Source organism: Trichosurus vulpecula, chromosome 5 (assembly GCF_011100635.1).
Source record: "Trichosurus vulpecula isolate mTriVul1 chromosome 5, mTriVul1.pri, whole genome shotgun sequence".
Classification (NCBI taxonomy): domain Eukaryota; kingdom Metazoa; phylum Chordata; class Mammalia; order Diprotodontia; family Phalangeridae; genus Trichosurus; species Trichosurus vulpecula.
The window spans coordinates 126,049,771-126,076,237 of NC_050577.1; the positions used below are offsets into that span (position 1 = coordinate 126,049,771).

Sequence of the window (26,467 nt, forward strand, 5' to 3'; positions counted from 1 at the left end):
CTATAGTCAGTATGTATTTGAGAAATGAGACCTTTATCACAAAAAAACTTGCTGTAAAATCGTTTGATAGTACTTCATTGTCTATGGTAACTTTTAGCAAAGTGTAATTTCCCTAAATATCCCTTTTAATTAGGTTTTCTTTTGCTTTGTCTGAGATCATGATTACTACCCTGCCTTTAAAAAAAAAGTTTAGCTGAAATCAAATATTTGATTCTAATAAATACTAGATTCTATGCCAGCTCTTTATTTTAACTGTATGTCTTTCCAGTTCAAGTGTTTCTTATGTAAACAAAATATTGTTGGATTCTGATTTCTAATGTGTTCTGTTATCTACTTCTGATTTATGGGTGAGCTCATCACATTCAAATTCACAGTTATGATTAGTAACTATGTATTTCCCTCCATCCCATTTTCTTCTTTGTCTGTTTTTATCTTGTCCCTTTTCAAAAGTCTGTTTTGCTTCTAACCATTCCCTTCCTTAATTTTGCTTCCCCTTTATCACTCCCCTCCACCTCTTATTCCCTTCCCTTCCAATTTCCCTGTTGGGTAAGTTACAGTTCTATATACACCTGAGCATATTTATATAGTCTGCCCTCTTTGAACCAATTCAAATGAGAGTGAAGTTCAAGCATTGCCTGCTATCCCTCACACCCATTTTCCCTTCCACTGTAAAAGCTCTTCAATGTATGCTTCTTTTATATGAGAAAAATTTCCCTACTCTAACTCTCCCTTCCCCCTTCTTCCAGTACATCCCTCTTTCTCATCCCCTCATTTTTTTGGAGATCATTTCAACATAATTGACTCATGCCCATGCCCTCTGTTTCTTTTAACTGCTCTAACAATGAGACCCTTATGATTATTCTTTAATGTTTACCTTTTTATGCTTCTCTTGACTTTTGCATTTAAATATCACATCATCTATTCAACTTTAGTCTTTTCATCAGGAATGCTTGAAAGCCCTCTATTTCATTAAATATTCATTTCCCCCTGAAGGATTATATTTAGTTTTTCTGGCTAAGTTATGCTTGGTTGTAATCTTAGCTACTTTGACTTCTGGAATATCATATTCCAAGCTCTCTGCTCCTTTAATGTAGAAGCCACTAAATCTTTTGCGATCCTGACTGTGGCTCCACAATATTTGAATTGTTTCTTTCTGGATACTTAGAATAGTTTCTTTTTGACCTGGGATCTCAGGAATTTGACTATAATATTCCTGTGAGTTTTCATTTTGGGATCTTTTTCAGGAGGTGAACAGTAGATTCTTTCAATTTCTATTTTACCAAGACAATTTCTTGAAATATGAAATATGATGTCTAGGCTCTTTCTTTGATCCTGGCTTTCAGGAAATCCAATAGTTCTTAAATTATCTCTCATTTATTTTCAAGGTCAATTGTTTTTCTAATGAAATATTTCACATTTTCTTATTTTTTTCCCTTGTTTTATTGTTTCTTGATATCTCATGGACTCATTACCTTCTTTTTCAGTTCTAATTTTTAATGAATTATTTTCTTCAGTGAGATTTTGTAACTCTTTTCCCATTTGCCAATTTTGTTTTTTTAAAGACTTTCATTCTTTAGTGAATTTTTTGTCTTTTACCATTAGGTCAATTCTGTTTTTAGGTGCTGTTTTCTTCAGTATTTTTTGCCTTTTTTTCCAACCTGCTAATTCTCTTTTTACTATTTTATTGCATAACTCTTTTCTTTTTCCAATTTTTCTTCTACCACTATTATCTCTTTAACTCTTCCAGGAATTCTTGTTGGGCTTGGGCCTAATCAGCATTTTTCTATGAGGCTTTTTTTGCAGCCATTTTTTGCATTGTTTTCTTTTTCTGAGTTTGTCTTGGTCTTCCCTGCCAGCTTTTTATGGTCAAGTTCTTTTGTTGTTTTTGTTTACTCATTTTCTTAGCCTATTTCTTCACTATGAACTTTATGTTAAAGAGATCTGCTCACCTGGGGTTGGGAAGCACTGTGCCAAGCTTCAGGCTTTTTTGTGCTGCTGTTTTAGGAGACAGTGCTCTTGACATCTCTACTCATTTTTTAATCAGAAGTCTTGATCCCAGAGATAAATGACTTTCTCATAAATGCACAGAAAACAGTTGGAAAAAGTAGAAACCTAGAGTTACTAATTCTTTGTCTTTAGCTCTCAAGGTCTTTGTACTATGTGGGGATCATCCCACAAGAGATGAAGGGATATTGGGTGTAAATAAAGTCTTTGGTTCTTAGATGTTTATGTACACAACTATAGTGAATGACTTTAATTCCTAGTTAAAAGTGTTCATAAAAAGATGAGTTTTATAGATTCTCTAACACTTATCTTCTCAGCTCTATAAAACAGAGCAATTACAGGAAGTTGTATTTATGGTTGTGAACCCTTCCTTTGAGACAATGGATATGAGGTTACCAGTGAAATGCAGAAATTATATATGCATGCATGCATATATTTTGATATGTATGAATATACATGTGTATATTCAGAAGTATCTATACATAAGTGTGCATAGATATGTACCTGTATAGGTATGTGTTTGCACATGCCTGTATGTGTGTGTATATAACTGTAATATATATATGCATGTATATATATATATGTATATATTTATGCATATGTATTTTGGCACATAGAGATGCACGGGGCAGCTAAGTGGCACAATGTATAGAGTTCTGGGCTTGGGGTCAGGGAAGATTCATTTTCCTGAGTTCAAGTTTGGCCTCAGACATTTACTACCTGTGTGATCTGGGCAAGTCAATTAACCTTGCTGGCCTCAGTTCCTTTTCTGTAAAATGAGCTGGAGAAGGAAATGGCAAAACTACTCCAGTATCTTTTTCAAGAAAACCCCCAAATGGAGTCACAAAGAGTCAAACAGGAATGAAAAACTACTGAATAAATACATACGCATACACACAGGTATATGTGTGTATGTATATATGTGTGTGTATTATATATATATATGCATGTGTATATCTGTACATACATAGATACTTATACATATGTGTGTATATCTATATACACACATATCTGTTTATCTACTGACATGTATACATAATTTCTGTGTTCCCTTCCCCAGTCATCCTGGAGAGAAAGAAAAGAAAGAGTTTTTTGACTTTTGCTTGATAGGACAGTGAAAGTTGCTGCTGTGGACAAGTGAAGAGAAAAGAAGATGAAGAGGATAAAGAAGGAATAATGGATAATAGGAATAAAACTCCTCAGGATCTGTTTGTAGCTAAAGTTGAACTAGGTGTTTGTTGCCTAATAAGGACAGCCATCCTGTATAAGTAACTCCTCATTTCTCCTCTAATCTGTTTCATTTCCTCTACTTATTCATCTCCGGTTCCAAGCATATACTATGGGAGCTGTTCTCATAATCTTAGGTACAGATACAAAAATCAAATCCTACGAAAACCAGATATTACTGGGGCATAGCAATAATTTTGTGGCTGGCTGTTCTTAGGGATAGTTTAAGGGACAAGAGGGCCTCCCTTGGCTAGCAACCGAGGGGAAAATGGTAGACCAGCTGTCCACTGGTGTTAATCCTTGAGGTTTCGCATTTGTTTCTCTTGTGATGTTAATCTTGCCCATGCCTTTTTATCCCCCAGACGATATCCAGACTGTCAGTGCATCAATTTTGGATCTTGGTTTTTGCTTTCCTTTCCTGTTGCCATTATTCTTCTATTCTTGTGCTGGATCTGGCTTCAGTGGTTTTTCCTTGGTTTCAAGTAAGTTGACATTTGTTATTTATGGCATAACTAAAGGTGAATGAATCACTTGCAAAGCATGTACATATGTAAATATATACAGGAATATTGCTTTAACACTATTTACTATAGAGTGCATTTTGATCTAAGTACGATCAATCTCGGACCTCATCTTAGGGAATACTTTTTATCAAAATAACCAAATACCCTCTTTATATGCTGCTCTTTTCTATAAAGCAGTCTTATAGCATTACCATTTCTTATAATGATGTTCAAGTATACATTTACTTTCTCTTGACATTATGAGACTAGATACAGTGTCATTTCAAAAAGTTTGAATTTTTAATTTTGTTTGTTATATGTGAATTTAATTTATCAAATGTCATATATTATGTTTCTGGAAAACTGAGAAATATTCTATGCTACTTTAGCTTCCCACTTGGCATATGATTTCAATAGAAGAAGAAATGACTATATATTCATTATGGATAAGGTAGGATAAATAATTATGATAAGAGTCACAGTATGATATGGTTTTAAGGGGCCTCAGAGGCTGTTTGGCCCAACCTATATTTAAGTAAGAATCTTTTCAACAGCATACTTAATAAATGACCGGCTACTCTTTGCTTGTAGACCTCTTCACTTCCATTGAGGGGGGAGCTCACTACTTCCCAAGATAGGCCATTCCATATCAATAAAGAACTATCCATTCCATAATTCCTGGGGGAAACTAAACATTTTTAAAGGGAGCCAACATAACATCAAATACACAGAGTTTAATGTAGGGAGAACTTCAAGCTCTCTTAGATGGATCGAAGTTTTTCCTGTTCAATATATCATTTGGAATCTTTTTTACAGAAAGACCTAAGTTGTAAACATATTTTTTAAACAAAAGAAAAAAATAATCATCACACACTTTCATGAATTATTTTTAAGCGAGTTAACACTTAAAATTCATTTTGAGAAAAGTATTGTATTCAAATTATTTCAAGGCTAATCAATAAAACAGAATACGATACCCTAAACCAGTAATGTAAGAACTTGATTATAGGTGCTGCCCATTGGTGAGCAGCAACATTTTTCACCAGACAGGTTTGGTGTGTTGTGTTGTGTTGGTAAGGCCTTGGCACAAGGCAGCCCCTTGCCCAGATTTTCATAGCTTGCCTACCTGCTGACATTCTTATTTCCCTCCTCCCGTTCCTGGGTTCTTTCTGGAGCTGCCAGTTTCTATCAGAGGGTGGGGGATAGTGCTGGAAAAATTAAAAATGTATTTGTCCAGATTGTGTACACAGTATGTAGTAACCTCCCCCAAGGAAGCAAATGTGCGGTGTGTCACTGAGATCAGCAGGTGAGAAACCACAGGGAGAGGATATCTACATGCTAAATGACTTTATTGGAAATCTGTTCTAAGAGGTAGATGGAATAAGAATCCAAGTTCAGAAGTGAAGATATATTTCACCTAAGAGCCACAATAGTTTCATATATTTGTTATGGCACCTGACAACTTTACAAAATATGAATGCAATTGGCATTATTTAAAAATAATGTAGTGCAAGGAGGAGAAAGTATAAAGATCTAAAGAGCAGATGTATTAAAATATGTTCACTGTGATGCAGTAAGAAAAAATGTCCCATGAAGTCCATAAATTAAAGTCCATAAATCATGATCAGTGGCATGTTTAAATAGTTCCCCTTGCTGTCCACTATTGGTTAGATGCTGCACAGTTTCATTCTTAAGCTAATTTTTCAGTGTCCTTTTCAGCCCGCCAGGGTACTCACCTCCAGAGGCGAAAGATCGAAAAACAGAAATGATAAGCTGCTCTTTTGGCAGGGTACCATACATTCTGATTAGTGGGCTGGCTGTTAACACAGTTAACTCACCCATTATAAATGACCCAAACATATTTGGGAAGGGAGTCTCATTCATCAGTGCCACTGAAGTTATTTAAATGGAGAGGTTGATGTATTGTCATTTGCTTCATCAGTTCCTTTGTGAAGGCATTAACCTTCATTTTCAGGGGAACCAATCTGGTTTTTGACTTAACTCTGTGTTGCCCTAAAATAAAGCAACAAGGTTTGTGTTCAGATTCATATTTGGATAACTATTCATAGGAAGAATATGTGTTTTTAGCTGTATTTTCCCTACAGAGCTGAGCTTTATCATAAGTTGTCTTTTCAAGTGGTCTATAGATTGTTTTCTAGTAATACTAGTATTTGTCATATGACGATGTATAACTTTTTGTTACTGATTTGACTTCACTCTTTTAATATATTTGTGATTCAATAGACATGAGTACTCTCTGCAATGATACAAATCACAAGTCATTCATATCTGTTTATCTTGAACAACCTTTCTCCAATTCCTCCCATAAATCTTCCACAGGGTGGCTCATCCAGGTTGCTAGGGGGCCTTCCTCTAGGTCTCTCAGTATTGTGTGGATACTGACAGAACACAAGGGCCATCCATTGATTAACTCTCTGTTGTGCCATGTGACATACTCATCTTCCTGATGACATACTATAAATTACTTGCCTTATTCATAATAATAAAAATTCAACATCTCCTAAATGGTTTTTAATCAATAGCAACTCCATTGTTAGTTCTGCCCATTAATTGTGGCTTAAAGACTCTTTTTTTTGGAGGGGGCAATATGTTGGAAATTGGAAGGGGCATAGAGTAAGCGATCTCTTTACTCCTTATTCTCTGGCCTTCTGACTATTGCCTCACCAACCACCTTGCCTGATAGGGACACATTATTATTAGGGACAAAATGGGGTGGGAGCTAAGACCAAGAGATACTGTGATTGAGACCTCACAGGATGAGGCATTTTGAGATGAAGTACAATATGAATTCTTTTGATTTTTATATGGTAATTTTTTTTCACTTAGCAAGTATTTTTATTAATCAATTCTTTCCACTACACCCACCCAATCAATTTTTTAAACCCTGTAAAAAATTCCTCAATACAAATCTACATAATCCAGCCAAATAAATTCCCACATCAGCCATATCTGAAAATGTATGTCTCTTTTTCTATTTTAAATTAATTGCCTCTCTTTCAGAAGATGAGTGGTGTGTTTCATCTCCATTCTTTTGGATTTGTGCTTTATAATTGTGTTGATCATAGTTCTTAAGTTTTTCAAGACTGCTTTTCTCCATAATACTGCTATCATTGTGTAAATTGTTCTCCTAGTTATGTTTGATCTGTATCATTTCACAAAGGTTCTTACCACTTTCCCCTCAACTTGTCCATTTCATCATTGTTTATAGTACAATAAGTTTCCATTAAATCCATATACTACAATTTGTTTAGCCCAGGAGTGGGGAACCTGTGGCCTCAAGGCCGCATGTGGTCTTCAGGTGTGACCCTTTGACTGAATTCAAGCTTCACAAAACAAATCCCCTTAATAAAAGGATTTGTTCTGTAAAACTTGGATTTAGTCATCAAAGACCCCTGATTTAGCCATTCCCAAATTGGAAGATTCTCCCTTAGTTTCCTATTTTGGACTACCATGAAAAGAGCTGCCATAAAAATTGTTGTTCATGGAGATTCTTCTGTTCTTTCTTTGATTTTGAATTTTGGAGTACAGATCTAGTAGTGGTGTTGCTTTTGAGGATAATCAGAGTTGAACTTTATCTGTTAGGGTACACCTTCTTTCCTGACTAGCTTGTGAGATAAAACTTCAATTTATGCTGATGCTCTGGGGGCATGTTTTCTGGACTTGAGAGTTTTCCATATTTTTGGACGAGGTTGGTTGAGCAGAATACCTCTGTAGTAGAATGTGGATGGGTTAATTCAGCATGATTGCTGCTGTATTGATCAAGCAAGTGTGGACTATGCCATCTAGGTACTTTGTATCATCATGTAAGGTCCAGCTAGGTGGTCTAAGGTCAAAATGCCTTATAGACACTTAGCATAGCGCCTGACTTGTAAAAGGTGCTATATAAATGCTTATTCCCTCCCTTCTATCTGGTCTAGGGAACAATAAGTCAAACAAATGTGGACTGTGCCCCCTAGGTACATTGAAGCACCATGTCAAGTAATATGATGGTCTAGGGAACAAAACATTTACAAACAAACCCCCGCCATTGAGGACTTTACAGTCATGCTCCAGTGGTAAGACACATGTATCCAGGAAACAATTAGGGACAAGCAATCCACAATAAAATAATTAATTAGAAAACTGGAAAGTATAGAAAAAGGTGCTCATTGTCCAAAAAAAATCATTAAAAAAGAAAATGCTTCATAGTGTCAAGGAAGGCTTTACAGAGGAACTAGGATTAAAAGTGGGCCTTGTAGATAGATGAGAGGTCCTTAGAGGGGTAATATAGTGGGGAGGACAATCAATAACAGGGGAGTCGAATCTTATTTCATAAGGCTTACACAGTTATTTTCAGATGATAGCAATATGGGCAAAAGAACCCTATATTCATTTTGTTGGTGCTTTAAAAATCATAATTCTTTAATTCCAGCTTAAAAGAAATGTTCAAGTGTGGCAAGACCAAAACAATGAAAGAACAAGCCTGTGCTAATGTTATTAAGGAAGAGTACCAAAAACTTGGGCCAATGAGGTAAGATGTATTATTGCTTAATTAACGTAGCAGGAAAGAAAAGAAACTCATGTCATGTATATATGCCTGCAAAGATGTATTTCTATATGCACTCAAAAGAGGCATATAGAAAACCCCCCTTAACCAGGGGTCTGCAAACTTTTCTAAAACAAGCTATATTTCAATATGATTGGTTTACTTTTTATCCTAAGACTATGTTAGCAAAGTGGTCCTCCAACTTTTTTTTCTCAGGATCCCCTTTACACTCTTTAAAGTTATTGAGGATCTTCCCCCCAAAACTCTTGTTTTATGTGGAGTTATGTATCTATATATCTATATTTGTCCATAGCAGTAAATATAGATATATAGACATAGATATTTACCATATTAGAAAGCAACTAGGTGGTGCGGTGGATAGAGAGCCAGGCCTAAAGTCAGGAAGACACATCTTCCTGAGTTCAAATCTGGCCTCAGACACTTACCAGATGTGTGACCCTGGGGCAAGTTCCTTAACCCTGTTTGCCTCAGTTTCCTCATCTATAAAATGAGCTGGAGAAGGAAATAGCAGACCACTCCAGTATCTTTGCAAAGAAAACCCCAAATAGGGTCACACAGTCAGACACAACTGAAAATGACTTACCAACCACCACCATATTAGAAATTAAAACATGTTAATATTATTAAGAAAATAGTTTTTACCTCAAGGATCCCCATAAAGGGAACCCCAAGTGGTCCCTGGACCACACTTTGAGAAGATTTAAACTATAACTATAGCGAAGTTCCCAGTCAGCATTGGGAGAGGTTGTAGCTACTCAGGAGTTCTTGACACCAATGAAATTATAGATCTTAACCAAAAGGTAAACTGACAGTATGCTAACTTACGTACATACAATCATTTCAACAACTATTAATTAAGCATCATGACGGAAGCACTTTCAGACAAAGTCTGTGGCCTTATGGGATTTGCATTCTGGAGTTTAATAGGCAGATGAATAACAACAAAAAGCGCTCTTTCCCAATGTTTTTAACTTTAAGAATACCATAGAACCTGATGATAATGGAGAAGCAGTGTATACACGTTACAATTAAGCCAAATAAGTGTTGATTATATTGGACTTTATCAACAGGGTTCCCGAGATTATAACCTTGGTCCTCTTCATAATAATGGCCCTGTTATGGTTTAGCCGAGATCCTGGCTTTCTTCCTGGTTGGTCCTCACTTTTTTCACAGTAAGTGCCACATTTTATCAAACTGTCTTTTTTTTGACTCACCCACTGATGCTTCTCTAGAGAACCTGGACTAGAATCCAGGTCTTAATTTCTCTCCACTTGGCAAGTACTGACATCGCTAATCAAAAAGGTCATTGGATAAATAAAAATAATTGGATAATGGTTATGGAGGTGGAGGCTCTGGGTTCAGGTCCTGGTTCTGCTATTTCCTCACTCTATGTATGACATTGGGCAAAGGAGCCTTATTCATCTACAAAATGAGAGTATATTGGGATAGTTGTTCTCCAAGGCACATTGTAGCTCCAATATTCTTAGTTCTACTCCAGATTCTTTTCAAGACACCTTGATAATTTATTAGAAATACACATGCATGAATCTAGCTAAACTTTTTGTGGTTTTAGTTTCTATGGAAGAACTGGGATCTCAGAGTTTGAAGAAACCTCAGAGATCACCTAGTCTAAACTTCACTTAAAGCATAAATCCCATTGATTAGTTCAAAATACAAGATTACATATCAATAAGTCAACACGCATTTCTTGAAGTGCTGCTATGAGCCAGGTACAGTGTTGAGTGGTGTAGGTATAAAGAATGACACTATAGTTGAAAAGCTAAGGTTCAGAGGATTTAAATGACATGTATAGATGTCACACAGAATGGGCAGGCATAGGTGGGTTATAATTTGCATCATAGAAGGGATTACCTGTTTCAACAACCTGGCTAGCAGCTTCTGTGGGGGTATAAGATTCACCCACAGCCAGCACCCAGAAAGCTGCCAACAGCACAGGTTCTTTCGATCTGCTTAATTAAGGAAAGCAAGGTGAAGGGGTTGACAAGCTTACTTTTAATTCAAATATCATTCAGTTAGTTCAGGGGAAAAAAACCAGCACCCTGAACTTCAAAACAAAATGCAAACAAATTACAGATATCAACAGACTTTGTCTGATTCAAGTCCCAACAGATAGTTACCAGAGTTCAACAAAGTTTCAACACCCGGGTTTACAAGCTGGAGGGCTCCTTAGCTACAGCTGCCCGGAGTCTCCTCATCAACACCATCTCCAGAGCCCCACACAAATGGCTCTGTCCTCTCTTCTTATAGGGCTTCAGACATCAAACATCATCTGAATCACCAGAGCTCAGGCTCTGGTGATTGGTTCTTGAGTTGACCCCTCCCCTTAGGACCCTGGGAGGTTCACATCCACATGGATTACGTTAACACCTAATAGGGTTTGGGTCTGGGGCTTAGCACCTAGTAAAGCTCACTGAGATAAATTGAGTCACTCAAAGAAAACAAAGGCCATTCTGGTTACAATACCCACATCAATCAGATCATAAATCTATTTAAGTATAACTTCACAGGATAATTGTGATAAACGAATGAGAATTTACATCTAGTGCTTGTAAACATTTTCTATACGAATGTCAGTCTATCTCTTTCTCTTTCCTCCTCTTCTCTTTTTTAATGGTAAGATAGTAGGGTGGAAATGTTGATTTGGATTTACAACCTAAACTGGAACCTTTGCTCTGACAGTTATATGATCCTAGACAAATCATTTGATCTCTAGGCTGCAGTGTCTTTATCTTTAAATTGAAGGATTTAAACCCCTATACTCTTTTTACCGTTTACATTAATGATCCTAGGATCCCCATTTCAAAGAGAGGGTAATAGATTCTCAGAGAGGGGAAGTAGCTTATTTATATATACTATATAGCTAGTTAGTGTTGGAGCTGGGATTCAAATTGCTTCCGGATTCCGTGTCAGAATATGATGTTGTCTCAGACCAGGGGTTGGCAAACAATGGTCCACTTATGTGGGCTGTTCAAAAACTAATGGCAGGCTGGATTGGGACCACAGGGTATTGCTTTCTGACCCGTGTGTTAGACTATTTACCTAGGAAAACGGCATGAGACGGAAACACGTAAGGGAGAAAACGTCAAGAACACAAAATAATTTGTAAATGAAGATGAGCCCAAATCAGTTTGGTGACTCAAATAAAATTCCTGCAAACGTCATAGGGTTTGATGTCTATTTGTGCTATATTAAAACAATCCCATCTATATAAACCATAATAGTCATAGGAAATGTTAGCTTTATATATATATGTCCATGTATATGAACCTATTATAAAATAATTTCATTACATATGATTATGAAAATATGACATAATTCTTCTCTATACAGAGTTTGGAACCATTCATAGGTTATCCAAAATCCAAATACCATGTCTTATTGGGTACCTCCTAGTGTTTCCATCCCATCTGTTTGGACCTGGGTAGAATGCAATGTGTCACTTCATATTAAACAAAATGAGGTTACAGGGAAGCCTAGTCTATCTTGGCAAAATATAGAACCAGCAATTACAACTGAAATAAAAGAAACCCAGCATGACTACTGCTGTAGATGCTGGTGACTTCAACAGAGTGACTCACTCCATGATGACTTTTTGCTCGGCCAGTAAGGAAAATAAATTTGTTTTCAAGCAAGTCAGACTCATTTTAGAAAATGTATTATAGTGAAAAAGAAACTGCTTTATCTGGATGATTATGATTTTCAGGTAGATGATAAAATAGGTACTGAAGATTGCCATGTTATGGGATAGTAAAATAATATCTCTTTCCTTTCTTTCTCTCACCCTCCCTTTGTATGCTCACACACACACACGTATATGGTTTGGGCCTGTGATTTCATCTGTGTAGGTAACTTTTTTTTGAGGGGGGAAGGCAGGGCATCTGGGGTTAAGTGACTTACCCAAGGTCACACAGCTAGTAAGTGTGTCAAGTGTCTGAGGCCGGATTTGAACTCAGGTCCTCCTGACTCCAGGGCCGGTGCTCTACTCACTGTGCCACCTAGCTGCCCCTGTGTAGGTAACTCTTGAGTGTGTAAACTCCCTTCATTGGCAAATTGCAATCTTACAGAGTTGTCTAGGGCATTAAGCAGTTATGCAATTTGCTCTTGGTCACTGGGTTAACATGTATCAGAGGCAAGACTTGAACCCAGGTGCCCTTGACTTGCCATATCTCCACAAAAGCATGCTGTTTCTCTAACCTATATGTAATTAGATACACACTTAATGTTTATGTTGTCAGACTTCTAAAGGTAGTATCATGGAAAGGTGTTGACTTTGGGACCTAAACTCTATACATATGACTTTCTACCATGTGACGTTCTGGTTTTCAAAGAGATGAAGGTCTTTGGAGATTGCTGGGAGCTGCTTTCTTAAGTGTATCATATAGAGCTAAAAAGAGCCACAGATGCATCTAGTCCAACCTCTTCACTCTATAGATGTGGGAAGTTAGCCCAAGGGAGGTTGTGATTTTTCCCAAGGATTTGAACCCAGGTTCACTTGACTCTAGACACAGTGGCCTTTCCATTGTACATACTGCCTCCCTCCTTCATTAGTAGCAGCCGTATAAATTCAGCCATATAAAATCACTACTATAGTTTATATTCAACATAGTATTTCATAGAAACATAGATTTAGAGCTAGAAAGAACCTCAAAGGCCATCTAGAACTATGTCCTCATTTTACCAATGAGCTACAGTGGAGGGAGATTAAATGACTTACCCATAGTCACCCTAGTATTAAGTAATAGGTGAACTTGAATCTATGTCTTCTAAATCCAAATCTGGTGCTTTTTTCAATAGGGGAAAATGAATTTCTATGAGTTAATAGCAACTGAGAGCATAAAGTGCTTAGAATGTAAGCCTTGGAGTTAGAAACATCTGGTTCAAATTCTGCTTTTAACTCACTAAACTTTTTGATATCCAAGTTACTATAGCTCTCTATACCGTTGAAATCACCAATTGAGACCAAAAGCAAATAAACTAGTCACTAAATGAAATGATTAAACTATGGCCCCTATAAAACTAGAAGTCTACTTTGGAGAGGATGCTGTTTTCAGTGCCTCCAAAAACATTCATATTTTGCTCTCCCTGGAGTCTGACATGAAGGAAGGCAGGTAAGGGTTATAAAACAGGTTGTTTCCACTCGCTATAAATTCAATCTGCTGATACCAGAATTAAGAAAAGATGGCAATAATTCAAAGGAGAAACTCTTCAGCTATGTAATTCAAGACTGCAATTTGACATGGGCCCACTCACCCTCATAAGCATATCACCACTTGTCCCTAATGTGCTTGCCTACAGACTAGGTATATAAGAACTACTTTTCTTGCAGTGTATAGAATATGGATGGATATGAACTGTGTCATTCAGATTTACCTTCCATCAGGGTTCTGACGTACTCTCCCCTGATGCTGGTATAGCTATGTGTAGGTATGGGTGGGAGAAGAGACCAGAACCAAAACTAAAAATAATTTCAACTTAAAGCACCAGCAGAGCATGCTGGCCATGTTGTTTACCCTTTCCACATCCCCACAAATCCAGAGACAAGCCTCTAACTCCTGGACTGTACACCAAGTATAGCTTCATACTCTCTGTTGTATCCAGGTATTTTTCCTTACATACAAGCACTAAAATACAGTGTTTATACTCTCTCACATCATGGTCTTAATTCACTGAATCAAAATGTACTTAGTGTTGAATAGCAAACAGACCAAGGGAATAGATTTTGCACTGTCATGCTGCACATCACTGGATCACCAAAATATTGACTATTTAAATACACAGGGAATTTTGGGACATAACTAAGAACTGAAGGCAGATGCCTGCCCCAGAATCTTTCCTCCTACAGATCCGTCTTTCCACACCCCAGAGAGCCACAAAGTTATCCACTTTGACCTAGTACTCCAGAACAAACACAAACACACACACACACACACACACACACACACACACACACACACACACACACACACACTGATCTGGGGGTTAGGTTAGTCTAGACCATTGATTTCATCAGTACAGGGAACTTTCGGTGTAGAAACTTCCTTTGCTGATGCAGGCTAGTCACTTGTCTTAGACTGAGAAGTTAAAAGTCATGTCATTGGTCACAAAGCTACAATGTGTCAGAAGAAACCCTTAAATCCAGTGTGTTCTTGACTCCTACAAAAACTGGCACACTAACGTTAAACAGTAATTCTGAGACTTTGGGGTGCCCATTTGCATGCAAATGATTTGGTGGGACACAAATGATTTTTATAACAGGGTTCATAAAGTAAGTAACAAATAGCTTCACAATTACTTATAGGATAATTCATCTGGTATTTGGTTCCTATAAATTTAGGATGCTGGGTTTAATAAATACATTAATAATTTTCTCTTAGGTATTCAGGCTTTGCTACAGATTCAACTGTTGCCTTAATCGTAGGCATGCTTTTCTTCTTGATTCCAGCCAAGAAATTGACTAAAACTACACCTACTGGAGAAATCAGTTGAGTATTATTTAAATTCTGAGTTATATCAGTGTTACGTTTATGGATAATCTAATCCATTTTGTGAAAAGAATAAAAATAGGTAGGCTCAATAGTCTCAGTTGGCACTCAAAGGTGAAGTGTATATGAATGTATATCTATGTGTATATATACACATGCATATATGTATGTGTGTAAAAAATAAAACAAAGGAAAAAACCAGAAACCGAGGTAAATATTTAAATATTAAAAACCTACAGGTATATGGAAGAGGGGCATGCGTAGGATTTTAGGGAGAAAAAGGAATAGTTTTTTTTTAAATTAGAAATATGTATATATATATAAATATGCAAATATATGTATACACACATATATACACATTCTTCTTTAGTATAACATTTTTACATGTGCAAAAGTACTGCTCAAATATTTAAAAAAGTTTTTTCATGCCTTTACTTTTATATCACTCATTTCTACCAATCAATCCTCTTTCCCTCCGCCAACTTTCCACCATACACATTGAACCCTTGAAACCTCCTTTGTACCAAAGAATAACAGTCAAGTCAAACTGGCTTCCACAGTAGCTGCATCTGACAGGATATTTAAAGTTCCAAAATTGTAGTCCCCCAGTTCACTAAAGGGAGGGAAGAACATTTCATCATCTCTTATCTGAGATCAAGACTGATTACTCAGAGTTCAGTTCCACTGAAAGGTGTTTTTTTTTTTTAAAGACGGTCATTGCATATATATTTTATCTTAATATTCCAGTCCTACAAATGAGTAGTTCCCTGGCTACCATGAGTTACCCAAAAATGCACTTTAGGCATCTGCTGGGTGAGTGGTTGAGTCATAAGGACTCCAGCACTAGTATAAACAAGGGAATCTTTAGCAGAGATGAAAACCTCAGCTTTGAGGCAACTCTATCAGTGGCATAGTCCAAAAGCATTTTGTTGTTTGCCATCCTAGTGGTCGCCAGCAAGCCATGTTCATGGCCACTAGCCAGAATACTTATTAGAACTATGGAGAAAGGAGAAACTCAGATCTACTGTTAAGTGGAGGAGTCAGGAAGGAGCAAAGCTACCAAGGTCAAAGATATATACATTTCACTCATCTGCTGCTATGGCAGGTGGTTGGGGAAAGGCAGACACGGTGATTTTGTTAGTTTAGGACTTCTTAGATCCCTTGTTAAACATTAATTTACCAAAGAGAGGTCATAATTCACCTTCATGTGGCAAGTTATCTTGGAGTTAAGTCTTTGGGTCTGAGGTTCCCAATCAGGTTGATGGAGCCACCAAAAGCTACTGCTGTATCATCTTTCCTAGGCTCACAGACATGTCCTGTCCTTTCAAAGGCTACCAAAGTGGCTCCTGTCTCATGGGCAGTGAAGCAAATACCCAGGGGGTGTTGGTAAGGAAGATGTGCTTCCTGACAGAATGTACCACACTCGTATTGGCAGAGTCCCGCCAATACAGTCTCAAATGCTTTGGCCCAGGAGTGGGGAACCTGCAGCCTTGAGGCCACATGTGGCCTCTTCACAAATTTCATAAGTTTGGATTCAGTCAAAGGTCCTCACTTGAGGACCTAGAGGGCCACATGTGGCCTTGAGGCCACAGGTTCCCCACCCCTGTCATGGCCAGTCTTCATCTCTGATCTTATAAGTCAGTTTGCCCCTTTCTCTGATCTAGAATCTTTTCTTTTGGGAAATGAAAAGTAGATCTTTCATGGAAAATTCTTAACTAGGTGATTGTATTAAGCTCACAGTCTTCCCCACAACTGGGTTATTATCATTCTCACTGGCTACAGGGGAACCAATGTCCTGTCATCTACACTTTTGGGTGAGATCCTTCTTACAAAAGTTTGAAGTACACATTTCTTATAGGGGAGAAGTTCTCTCAGACTTGGAAAGGGAACATCTCCATGAACATAATACCCTTTATAGTATCCCCAACAAGTAGTTAGCGATCTTCCACTGGAAAGCTTCCAGTGAATGGAGATTTATTGCCTCCCAACTGAGCACATTCCACATTTTGGATAGATCCAACTTTTTTCCTAATACTGAACTAAAACCTGCCTCTCTGACACTTGACCCCTTGCTCCTAGTTCTTCCTCCTAGGGACCAAACAAAACAAATCTTAAACTTATTCAAATGCTTAGCTAACACATCCCTCTTAGTCTCATCTCAGTGGCACCTCTATCTCACCCCACATTTGCAAAGAATATTCAAATTTTATCATTTCTTAGTCTCTTTTCTCTTTTAGTATCCTTTCTAAAGAGACATCTCTTTAGGGTCTTTTCTATCCACTCACAGAACCACCACTCTAGTCAAACAATATGAAAAGTTTAGTCATTTTTTCCTACTAAATCCCTAATTAATATCCAGAATGATTGGACCAATTCACATCTCTACTTAGTGTAGATTAGATTAGATTCTTCTGGCCATTTTCCCACACGAACTATCTCCTAGTCATATTTCTCACATCATAGTTGGTATTTGAACCAAAACATAGGACTTTACATTTATCTCTATTAAATTTCCATATCTTATATTCAACTCATCTGAGTAGTGTAGTTTTGTTTTCAGTCCATTGTCTGTTATTGTCCTATTTATCTTGAGTCATGATCCTATCCTAACTTTTTTTTCTTTCCTTAGTATAACCAAGATTTAGGGTTTTTCCTGAGTTTAAACATTCATGACTTTGTTCTTACAGGATCATGCTACTACTTTGTATTCATCCTCAGTTTCCGCCCTTGTTCCCATCATCTATACACTTCTTTTAAAAATTTAAATTTTTAATCCAGGTTCCTGAACATCTACAATCAATTCTTTAAATAATCCTTCCCCTACCCTCAGCTTCTAACTCATTGGAATCATTGGTGTTTAGTTTCATTAGAATTTCATTCTCTTTAGAGTGTTCCTTACCCCTTGACTTGATTTCTCTCCTAGAATTTTTGACCATGGGATCCAATCTATTCCTTTCTCTGGTGGTTTTGAAATCATCTCTCCTAAAATCTAGGATGCAATTCAAAATATGAAATTTAGCAATCACCTTCTTCCTTGAGCAAACCCCCTTACTTACCTTGGTTTCTGAGATGATATAGTTGCTTCCTTCCAAGATGCATATCATTTGTTTCAGCAACCAGTTCCTTCAGAAGTTCCTCCTTATCCATCAGAATGAAGTAGTATTGGTTACAAAGTAAATCTGTGCCTATCTACATGATCACCTGTTCCATATAGTCGTATGGCTAAATAGGCATACCACTTTATCCTGAGTGAAGCTAGTGTTTAATGCACTGAGGCAATAGGGACCAGAGAACAGATGAATGTTTTATACCAAACATTTTCTAAACATTCTTATTGTCCTATCTTATGACTTGTAACTAGAATGTGTTATTTTTTTTCTCCATGCTTTCCTTTAACCGGAGTTCTGGTAAATATGAAACACGTAGTCACTGACCCTTTTCATGCTATTATTCAGAAGGGAGCAGAACATTTCCTAGATCAAGCAATAAGCATTATTCAGCCATTATTATGCACTAGGCACTGTGCTAAGCTCTGGGGAAAAAAGGAAAAAAAAAGCAAAAAACAAACCAACAAAAAAACAGTACCTGCCTTTAAGCAGCTTACATTTGAATGGGGAAGATAGCATGTATATCAATAGATATGTACAAAATATATAGAGAGTAGCACCATAAATATATATATATATATATATATGTGTGTGTGTGTGTGTGTGTGTGTGTGTGTGTGTGTGTATGTTACCTATTAAATCTGTGCATCAAAGCTTTTAGGACATGTGAGGCATCCTAAGCCAGGTCGTTTTGCTCAGAATCCCCACTGGAATGTTGCATAACAAATTCTCCAGTATAGTTTCTGAATTTCATTATGCAAGGTGATATTGGATTTCTTCAGAAATAACATTCAAGGGATTTCACTCCCCCCTCCCCAAGTTATGCCATTTTTACCTTTTAGAATACAGCTTCCTAACTAAACATGGTTTATGCAACATTCTCAGAATCTAAGCCTTTTCCCTACTCTAGAAATACAAATCACCTTCCCCCCTAGTACTACTTGTAAACAGAAGAGGAATCTTCTATATTTGTTGGGCAATAGTTGTTATGATTTCTTCCAGTGCTGAAAACAAGGTTACCTTTAAGTATCATGTCATATGATTATTTTTCAAACAATATTTTAACTTCAAATTCTTTTTTTTCTAGTTGCTTTTGATTACTCTCCGCTGATTACTTGGAAAGAATTCCAGTCATTCATGCCCTGGGACATAGCTATTCTTGTGGGTGGTGGGTTTGCCCTGGCTGACGGCTGTGAGGTAATAAACTTTGTAGAAGATTCTGGGCAAATTGTGTCATTCCAAAGAAAGAATGAAAGAAAGAAAGCAAGCACAGAGAGACTCATTTTTTCACCACATTCAAAGTCATCCTGTCATTTTCATGATGTAGATTTCAATAGCTACGTACCTAGTATACAACACAGATGAGATCAGAGTTCAAGGATTTTTATAGACTGTAAGCATAGCACATTTATTTTACAGTCTTCCAGCATGACAAAAGGAAATAATGCAGTTGAGATTAAAAGTCTCACTCCATGAAATAATATTAGTATAGTGAAGGCACAGAAAAAATACTCAGTTTATAGGAAAATAAGATATAAAAAGACACCTTCTCATGAGGCAGGTTTGTCTTCAAGGTAGGGAACCTTCACCAACATCAAAGAAAGCCCTCTAATAGAATGAATAAATGTGTACAAAATGATGGAGTTCCTTTTATACAGCCAAGTTTAAAATGGTATTATTATACCTCGGGTACAAATTAAAACTCCTTAAGAATACTGATTCTGTTGTTCAATACTCAGGGTAATCAATAAGGGGAAAATATGATTTCCACAGTAACTTTTTAGCTTCTCTACAGAGTAACTGGATATTAACCATTGACCATCCACCAGTACAGGTAATAGAAATGTTGCTTTGTGGTCTATACTGAGGAGCAATTTGCTTCCGGGTACTAAACCACAGCATCCTCATATTTGGATTTTGAAATTCCCTAAAAGTTCCTCTGTATGTGTGGGTGTGTCACTGAACTTGTCTGGGCCTCAGTTTCCTCATTTGTGAAATGAGGGGTTTGGATTATATAGCCTCTAGTGTTCTTTCAAGCTATTGCTGTATCATCCTAAATGTGATGTAGTGAACTTCCCTCATTTCTTAAATTGTGGAGATGAGCCTGGTTCAGTCACATTCTAGTCATATGAGTTGACTGTTTGACTTAGACCTAGAATGTTTAATGTGGAGGAACTCTAAGGGACTGGATGGGTTCTTGAGCTTTATGCCTCCTCCCTTGGCCAGACTTAGAGATTCTAGTTTGGTATAAGAATCCAAAGACAGAACCAAACTTCCACATGTTTCTAGGATAGCCCTTTTACAGGGTTTGAAGGAAATCTCTCCATGCAACCTTTCCAAAAGAAATTGATATGGCCGCAGATTCTAAGACAGGGACTCCCAAATTATAATTATGTCTCTACTTCCACAGCCCTAGTATCAGACCAGAGCAGTCTCTATGGGCACTCCTCAACATGGCTTTTGAAATTGTATTACCCTTTTGCTTTCTTTTAACCTAATCTTCTACAGTCTGGGATAGCTTTCAAAATCTCCTTGCATAAACTGATTCCACAAACTGACTTCTTTTACAAACAAAAAATCAAACCTACCAGTATAATTAAAATGAAAGTCAATGAGTTCTCCTTTTTCTCCTCCAAAAGAGTCAAATCACAGAGAATTATGGTTATTCCACAGATCTTGATGTTCTGGGAGGTCACTACAAGATAAGAAAAAATAGACATATTTTTATAGACAGTAAGTTCTCCATCAAAGCAATGTTCCTAAGGATGTAAAGAGGAATTCTTAATAAGGACTAAATATTTACAATACAATTTTATTTGTTTTGTAGCATTCGGGATTATCTTTGTGGATTGGCCAACAACTAACACCTCTGGGCTCATTACCAGTTTGGTCAATTATCCTTATATCTTCTTTGCTTGTCACTTCTTTAACAGAAGTAGTCAGCAATCCAGCTACCATTACCCTTCTCCTACCCATATTGGCACCATTGGTGAGTATTTGGTTTACTTTGACAGACTTTATGAGAGAAAAGATTATAATCAAAGCAAGTAGCCACTGCTACTGGAAAGTGGATGCCAATCTACTCTCCTGTGGCTCCATTCACCATCCCTGTAAGTTTCTGAAGCAAAATGCCTTTCCCTAGTTACTACTCCCACATGTGTTTTGTCTCAACATATTAGAATGTTAAGTTCCTTGAAGGCTGGTATGTCTTCATATTCTTTAACTGTATTCAGTGCTTAGGATAGGGGTTGGTAAATGGTAAGTCCTTTATAAATGATCTTTCTTTTGTTCCTTCACTAGTTCATTCATTCATTAATTCATAGTATAGAACCATTGTGATATGCATATATACTCTGGGTGATCTGCCCACTAGTCTTTATTAATAATAATACTATTTGTATCTATTAAATAAATTATATGCTTATTAAATTATATATGTAATTGTATTATTATATCAAATTATCAAGTTATATAAAATTGTACATGTGTAATTTAATATATAACCTATATTTATATATATGAACATATAATGCTCTGTTATTTTCTCATTGTATATCCTTATTTTCATGTCTACCACAAGAAGTGGGGGGGGGAATACCTGGTTTTTCATTTTATTACTACAATAATAAATTTTAATCTTTCTGGTTTCTCATGAGCTTTTATCAGAGTCTAAAAGTTATGTAGCAATCAGTGACCACGTTAATTGGAATTTAGATCTGACACTAACATCTCTCACTCAAATGTACCTTAATACACATTTCTCTCTCCCTCCCTCCTTCTGTGAAGGAAAATATAAAATGATTGACAAACAACTGAAAGGAGCATATATTTTGTATTTAGAGATTTAGCACCTTTGGTCCAGAGAAAACAGTGAAGTTTTCTGCTGATCCAGAGGAGATACTAAGGAGGAAAGGAAGATGAAAAGAAACAAAGAAAGGCATAAGAAAGAACGGGTGAATACCTTAGGAAGAAATATGAGATGCTCATTTGCCCTTCCTCATTTCTTCCCCAACATGCAGCTAGGTACAACTTACTTTCACTTACTTCTTTGTCTAGCACAAAGTGCACTCATTTTTATGTGAAACATGTTTCCTAGTGTGACAAGTGAGTTACAGTGAAGAGAGATACTTTACATGGGGAGTGCTTTTCCTCTAGTTGTGAAAATTGATTGGTGTTGTTAAAACTGCCCACCAGTGTCTGCTACCTGCCATGTTGCTATGTCAAATCAGGGAAAATTATGTGGGTAAAATAGTTGCATTGATTTTCTTCTCAAAATTGGAGGGGAGAATTATGTGGGGAACAAAATAATATGGGTAAATACATTGCCATGACGATTCTTCTATAGTCTGTACCTGGCTTATGAACGTTAGACTTACAAACAACTTGTAGGAAATGAAGGAAGCCATGGCCTGGAGCTTTCATCAGTATTGGACGGGGCAGGATCACTATCATTTGTGCCCCAATTTAGAACAGTTGGGGAGTGACTTATTTAAAAATATGCATTCCTTTATTAAGATATGGAAGTATAGTCAACAAATTGCTGGTACCCTACATATAGTAGGCATTAACTAAAGATTAATTGAATTTAATCTTTCCATCTCTCTTTCTTCCTACTCCCATACTACATTGGTGGGAGGTAAGATTAAAAAAATAATCACCAGATTCAGAGGTATAAGGAATGTTATAGAATATCCAGTTCAATCTCCACAATGTACAAATAAGGAAACTGAAGCCCAGTAAGGTTTCGACTTCCAGTCCTTGTGACCATATTTAAAATTTTAATTTTTCCACTGGAAAATATTTAATAAAATTATTAATAAATTATTTACCAATAATTTATTAAATTAAGTAGTTCTGGTTACCAATAAAATATTACCAATATAAAATGTACATAATGAGTTAAATAGGTTTTTAATGAGGGGAGGGGTGTGTGCAATAAACCAAATGACCATTTAAAACACTTTCTAAGGGAAAATGTAGTCTGAATGTAAAACAAATCACTGGCAAACTTTTGGGAATACATCCTATTTATAAATTAGAAAGTGACCTCAGCTTTGGTTTCTGATTTGAAATAATCTCTTTGTTATGATGGGGCAGCCAGGTGGCACAGTGGATAGAGTCCTGGGCCTGGAGTCAAGAAGACTCATCTTTCTGAATTCAAATCTGGCCTGAGACACTTACTAGCTGTGTGACCTTAGGCAAGTCACTTAACCCTCTTTGCCTCTGTTTCCTCATTCAAAAAATGAGCCAGAGATGAAATGGCAAACCACTCCAGTATCTTTACCACGAAAATCCCAAATGGGGTCACAGAGAGTCAGACACAACTGAAACAACTGAATGACAGCTTTACGATCCAAAGAGAGCTGTGACCTATGCCCAAGTGGCCAATGGTCTGAAAAAGTTTAAAAACAACTCACTGATCTAGAAAGGGACAAAGAATGAAGCAAAATGTGATAGGAAATTATTTTTGCATTGGACAAACTCTTACTGAGAAAGGAAGGAAGCTTTTCTACTGATTAAATCTTTTTTTTTAAAGTTGTAACTATAAAATGTATATTTATTATTTTTAAAAAGATATTTAACCTGCTTCTGGGAAAGATTATTTTGGTGAATTTATCAATTTTAATTTTTAAGTCACTGTTTTGTCTTAGAGATGTCCTTTATATTCCTTCATTTTTCTTATTCAATAGGCTGAAGCTATTCATGTGAACCCCCTCTATGTTTTGCTACCTTCTACTCTATGTACTTCATTTGCATTCCTCTTACCAATAGCAAATCCCCCCAATGCCATCGTCTTTTCCTATGGCCATCTGAAAGTCATTGATATGGTAAGTGATTAGAGAGAGAATAAGATCTTGACTTACACGTGGGATGTTATTTCTCTTTTTTGGGGGGAGGGGAAAGGTGATTCTTATTCCATTATTAGTTAATAAAACTACTAGATTGTATTTTTTAAAAAGTTGATGGCCTGGGAGGAGCTTATTTTATTGAGTCCTCAGACCTAAAGTTAAAGCTATTTAACAGTTTCAATGATTTCATGGAATTTGGAATAGAATTTATAGATTAGGTATTAGAAACATCTTCCGGATGGCTGATAGAACCTGGAGTGATACTTAAATCTTTAAAAAATGGAGAATTTTTTAAAGTAAAGGAGTCTTTTTTATTCTATATTCATTAATGGAGACTCTGCATGCTTCCAGATACAGTAAATAAAATAAGGAATATTTTTCTGTCTCTTGAAGCTCACATTCTAAAAGTTGGCACAGTGATCCAGACACATAGGCCAATAACAATTAATGATTATAAAGGAAATATGTACATACTTGCATTTGTTAAATGCAAAAGACAGAATGGTCAAACATTTTAAAAAATTTATACTTAAAACAAAAAAAATCTGCACTTGCATAATACAAGAAATATTTTATGTACTTATATACTGTAAATTGATGTAGGTGTCATAATGGACCACAATGTAAAAGGGCCATTTTGTCACCATCTAAACCAGAGGTCAACAGACTATTACCCAAGGATCAAATCAGGCCAGCCCTATGTTTGAATGGTATTTTTTGTATTTTAAAACTGTATTTAAAGATGTATAAATGATTCTTAGCTGAAGGAATGTAAAAAACAGCCTTCCACAGTCATTTGCTGATCTTTGATCTATACTACTCCTTTACATTTTTTATAATGAGCATTATATGTGGGGACATTTGGGAGGGATGCAAATGATAACTACAAGGCAAGTTTGAATAATAAGTTATAGTCATATTCTTACTATGTTTGGGTCACCAAAGAAACAATTTAGAGAAGTTTTAAAGATGATGTAAATAAAAATATAACAATCGTTTAAAAAGATCAATGGAATTAGTATTACTAAGCCTGGAAAAAGGAACATTGAAGCCCCATCTTTCCCCAAATAACAGTTATCAAATACTGTAGAACCTAGTTGTATTAAGCTAATATAACATGGCTTTGGATAGACTATGCCTTTAAATTGTATCCCATGAAATATATTAACAAAAAGTCACAAAACACTTATTACAAATGTGGATATAAAAGTAAAATAAGAATTTCCTAATGGAAATAGATATTAAACATTAAGAATGAGTTACCGAGAAAGATTGTAGAATTTCTTTCTTAAAAAAGGCTCAGAAATTACTTAGCTATAGTCCCAGATATCCTTTTCATGTCATTTCCAACTCCATGGTGACTTCTTTAGAACAGATTAGAACATCCTGTATCACTGGAGGAAGAAACTCTTTTATTTACAGAATGGCAACTCATTTTTCCTCAAGGCTGTGTACAAACTCAATGTAGAAAAGTATAAAATGGTATGCAAATTATCTTGTTGGTTTACCTTTCAAGAGATTAACTTTTATATTTTATTTTTGTTTAAGGTTAAAGCTGGTTTGGGCATTAATATTGTAGGTGTTGCTGTAGTGATGCTTGGCATCTTCACATGGATGGTACCCATGTTTGACCTCCATACATATCCTAGTTGGGCTCCTGAAATTACGAATCATACATTGCCTTGACCACGGACCAGAATGGATCTTCTAGTTGTTGTGTAGGACATTTTGAGAAACATTAAGAGCACATAAGACTGGACAATAAATTGTTAAATTGAGGAATATTTGAGGTTCAAGACAAACGACAAGCCCTCCAAATTACAGTTGCTCTTCTAGTGTACATTGCAGGTATTCCTTCATTTACTATAATTACTCTCAAGGAAGCATGGTAGAATGCTGTATTTGGGGTAAAAAAAAAAGATCTGGGATCTAATCCTGTCGACTATTAGATGTATGACTCTGGACAAAATATTTAACCTTCTTGTACCTTAGGTAGCACTCTATGAGTTTTCTACCAAGAGGGTTGAATTTCATGTTGATGGAGTTCCAATATTGATACTAGGGAGATTTCCTATGCTAAAGAAACTCCAGATTCTTTAAGTATTTGCTTACGATGATAATTTCAGCAGGCTCCACAACCTCTTTGGGATGAAGGCAGTGTAATTCCTTCATCATCATACCAGGTACCATCAAGTAATCCATTGTTGACATTGGACTCGGGTTATTTACTTATTGTTTCATACTAAGGGTTTACTCCTTAGTCTCCTAAAGATATCGGTCAACTTGCTTTATCATCAATTTGGGGTTTAGTTTAACATTCTGATTTGTATATGTATTTACTTCAGGCATGATATGAAGTTATAAACTCTCATGTTTTTTTTTAAATTCCTGCACTTTATTTGAAGTAAAAAAAAATGTATAAAGGGAGTGTTATATTGACCATCATCCTAACACAAAAACATGGGAATTCAATTCTTGTTTCATTTCTCCTCAAACATGGTTAAGTGAATTTAATGTAATCCATATCTTTAATCAATATTAAGGAATATGATTTACAAATGTGTGAACAATAAGGCTTGCTATGATTTGGACCACTAGTATAATATATATGCCAATGGAGAAAAAAAGCAAAAGCAATTCATCATTGGTATAATCACCATTTCAAATTGCATACACTTTGTTTCCCCCACCTGCCCCATAGTCACCT

General features: G+C 36.4%; 1 protein-coding gene across 1 annotated transcript in view; it reads left to right on the plus strand.

Annotated features, from left to right (window-relative positions):
• Positions 1-25,446, plus strand: part of SLC13A1 (solute carrier family 13 member 1) — an 88,356-nt gene extending 62,910 nt beyond the window's left edge. The window contains exons 8-15 of the mRNA XM_036760943.1: positions 3,594-3,713; positions 8,167-8,265; positions 9,372-9,473; positions 14,697-14,803; positions 18,999-19,108; positions 20,739-20,900; positions 23,602-23,739; positions 25,309-25,446. Coding sequence (XP_036616838.1) covers positions 3,594-3,713; positions 8,167-8,265; positions 9,372-9,473; positions 14,697-14,803; positions 18,999-19,108; positions 20,739-20,900; positions 23,602-23,739; positions 25,309-25,446 — 976 coding nt within the window. The remainder of the gene's footprint in view (positions 1-3,593; positions 3,714-8,166; positions 8,266-9,371; positions 9,474-14,696; positions 14,804-18,998; positions 19,109-20,738; positions 20,901-23,601; positions 23,740-25,308) is intronic.
• Positions 25,447-26,467: the final 1,021 nt, after the last annotated feature.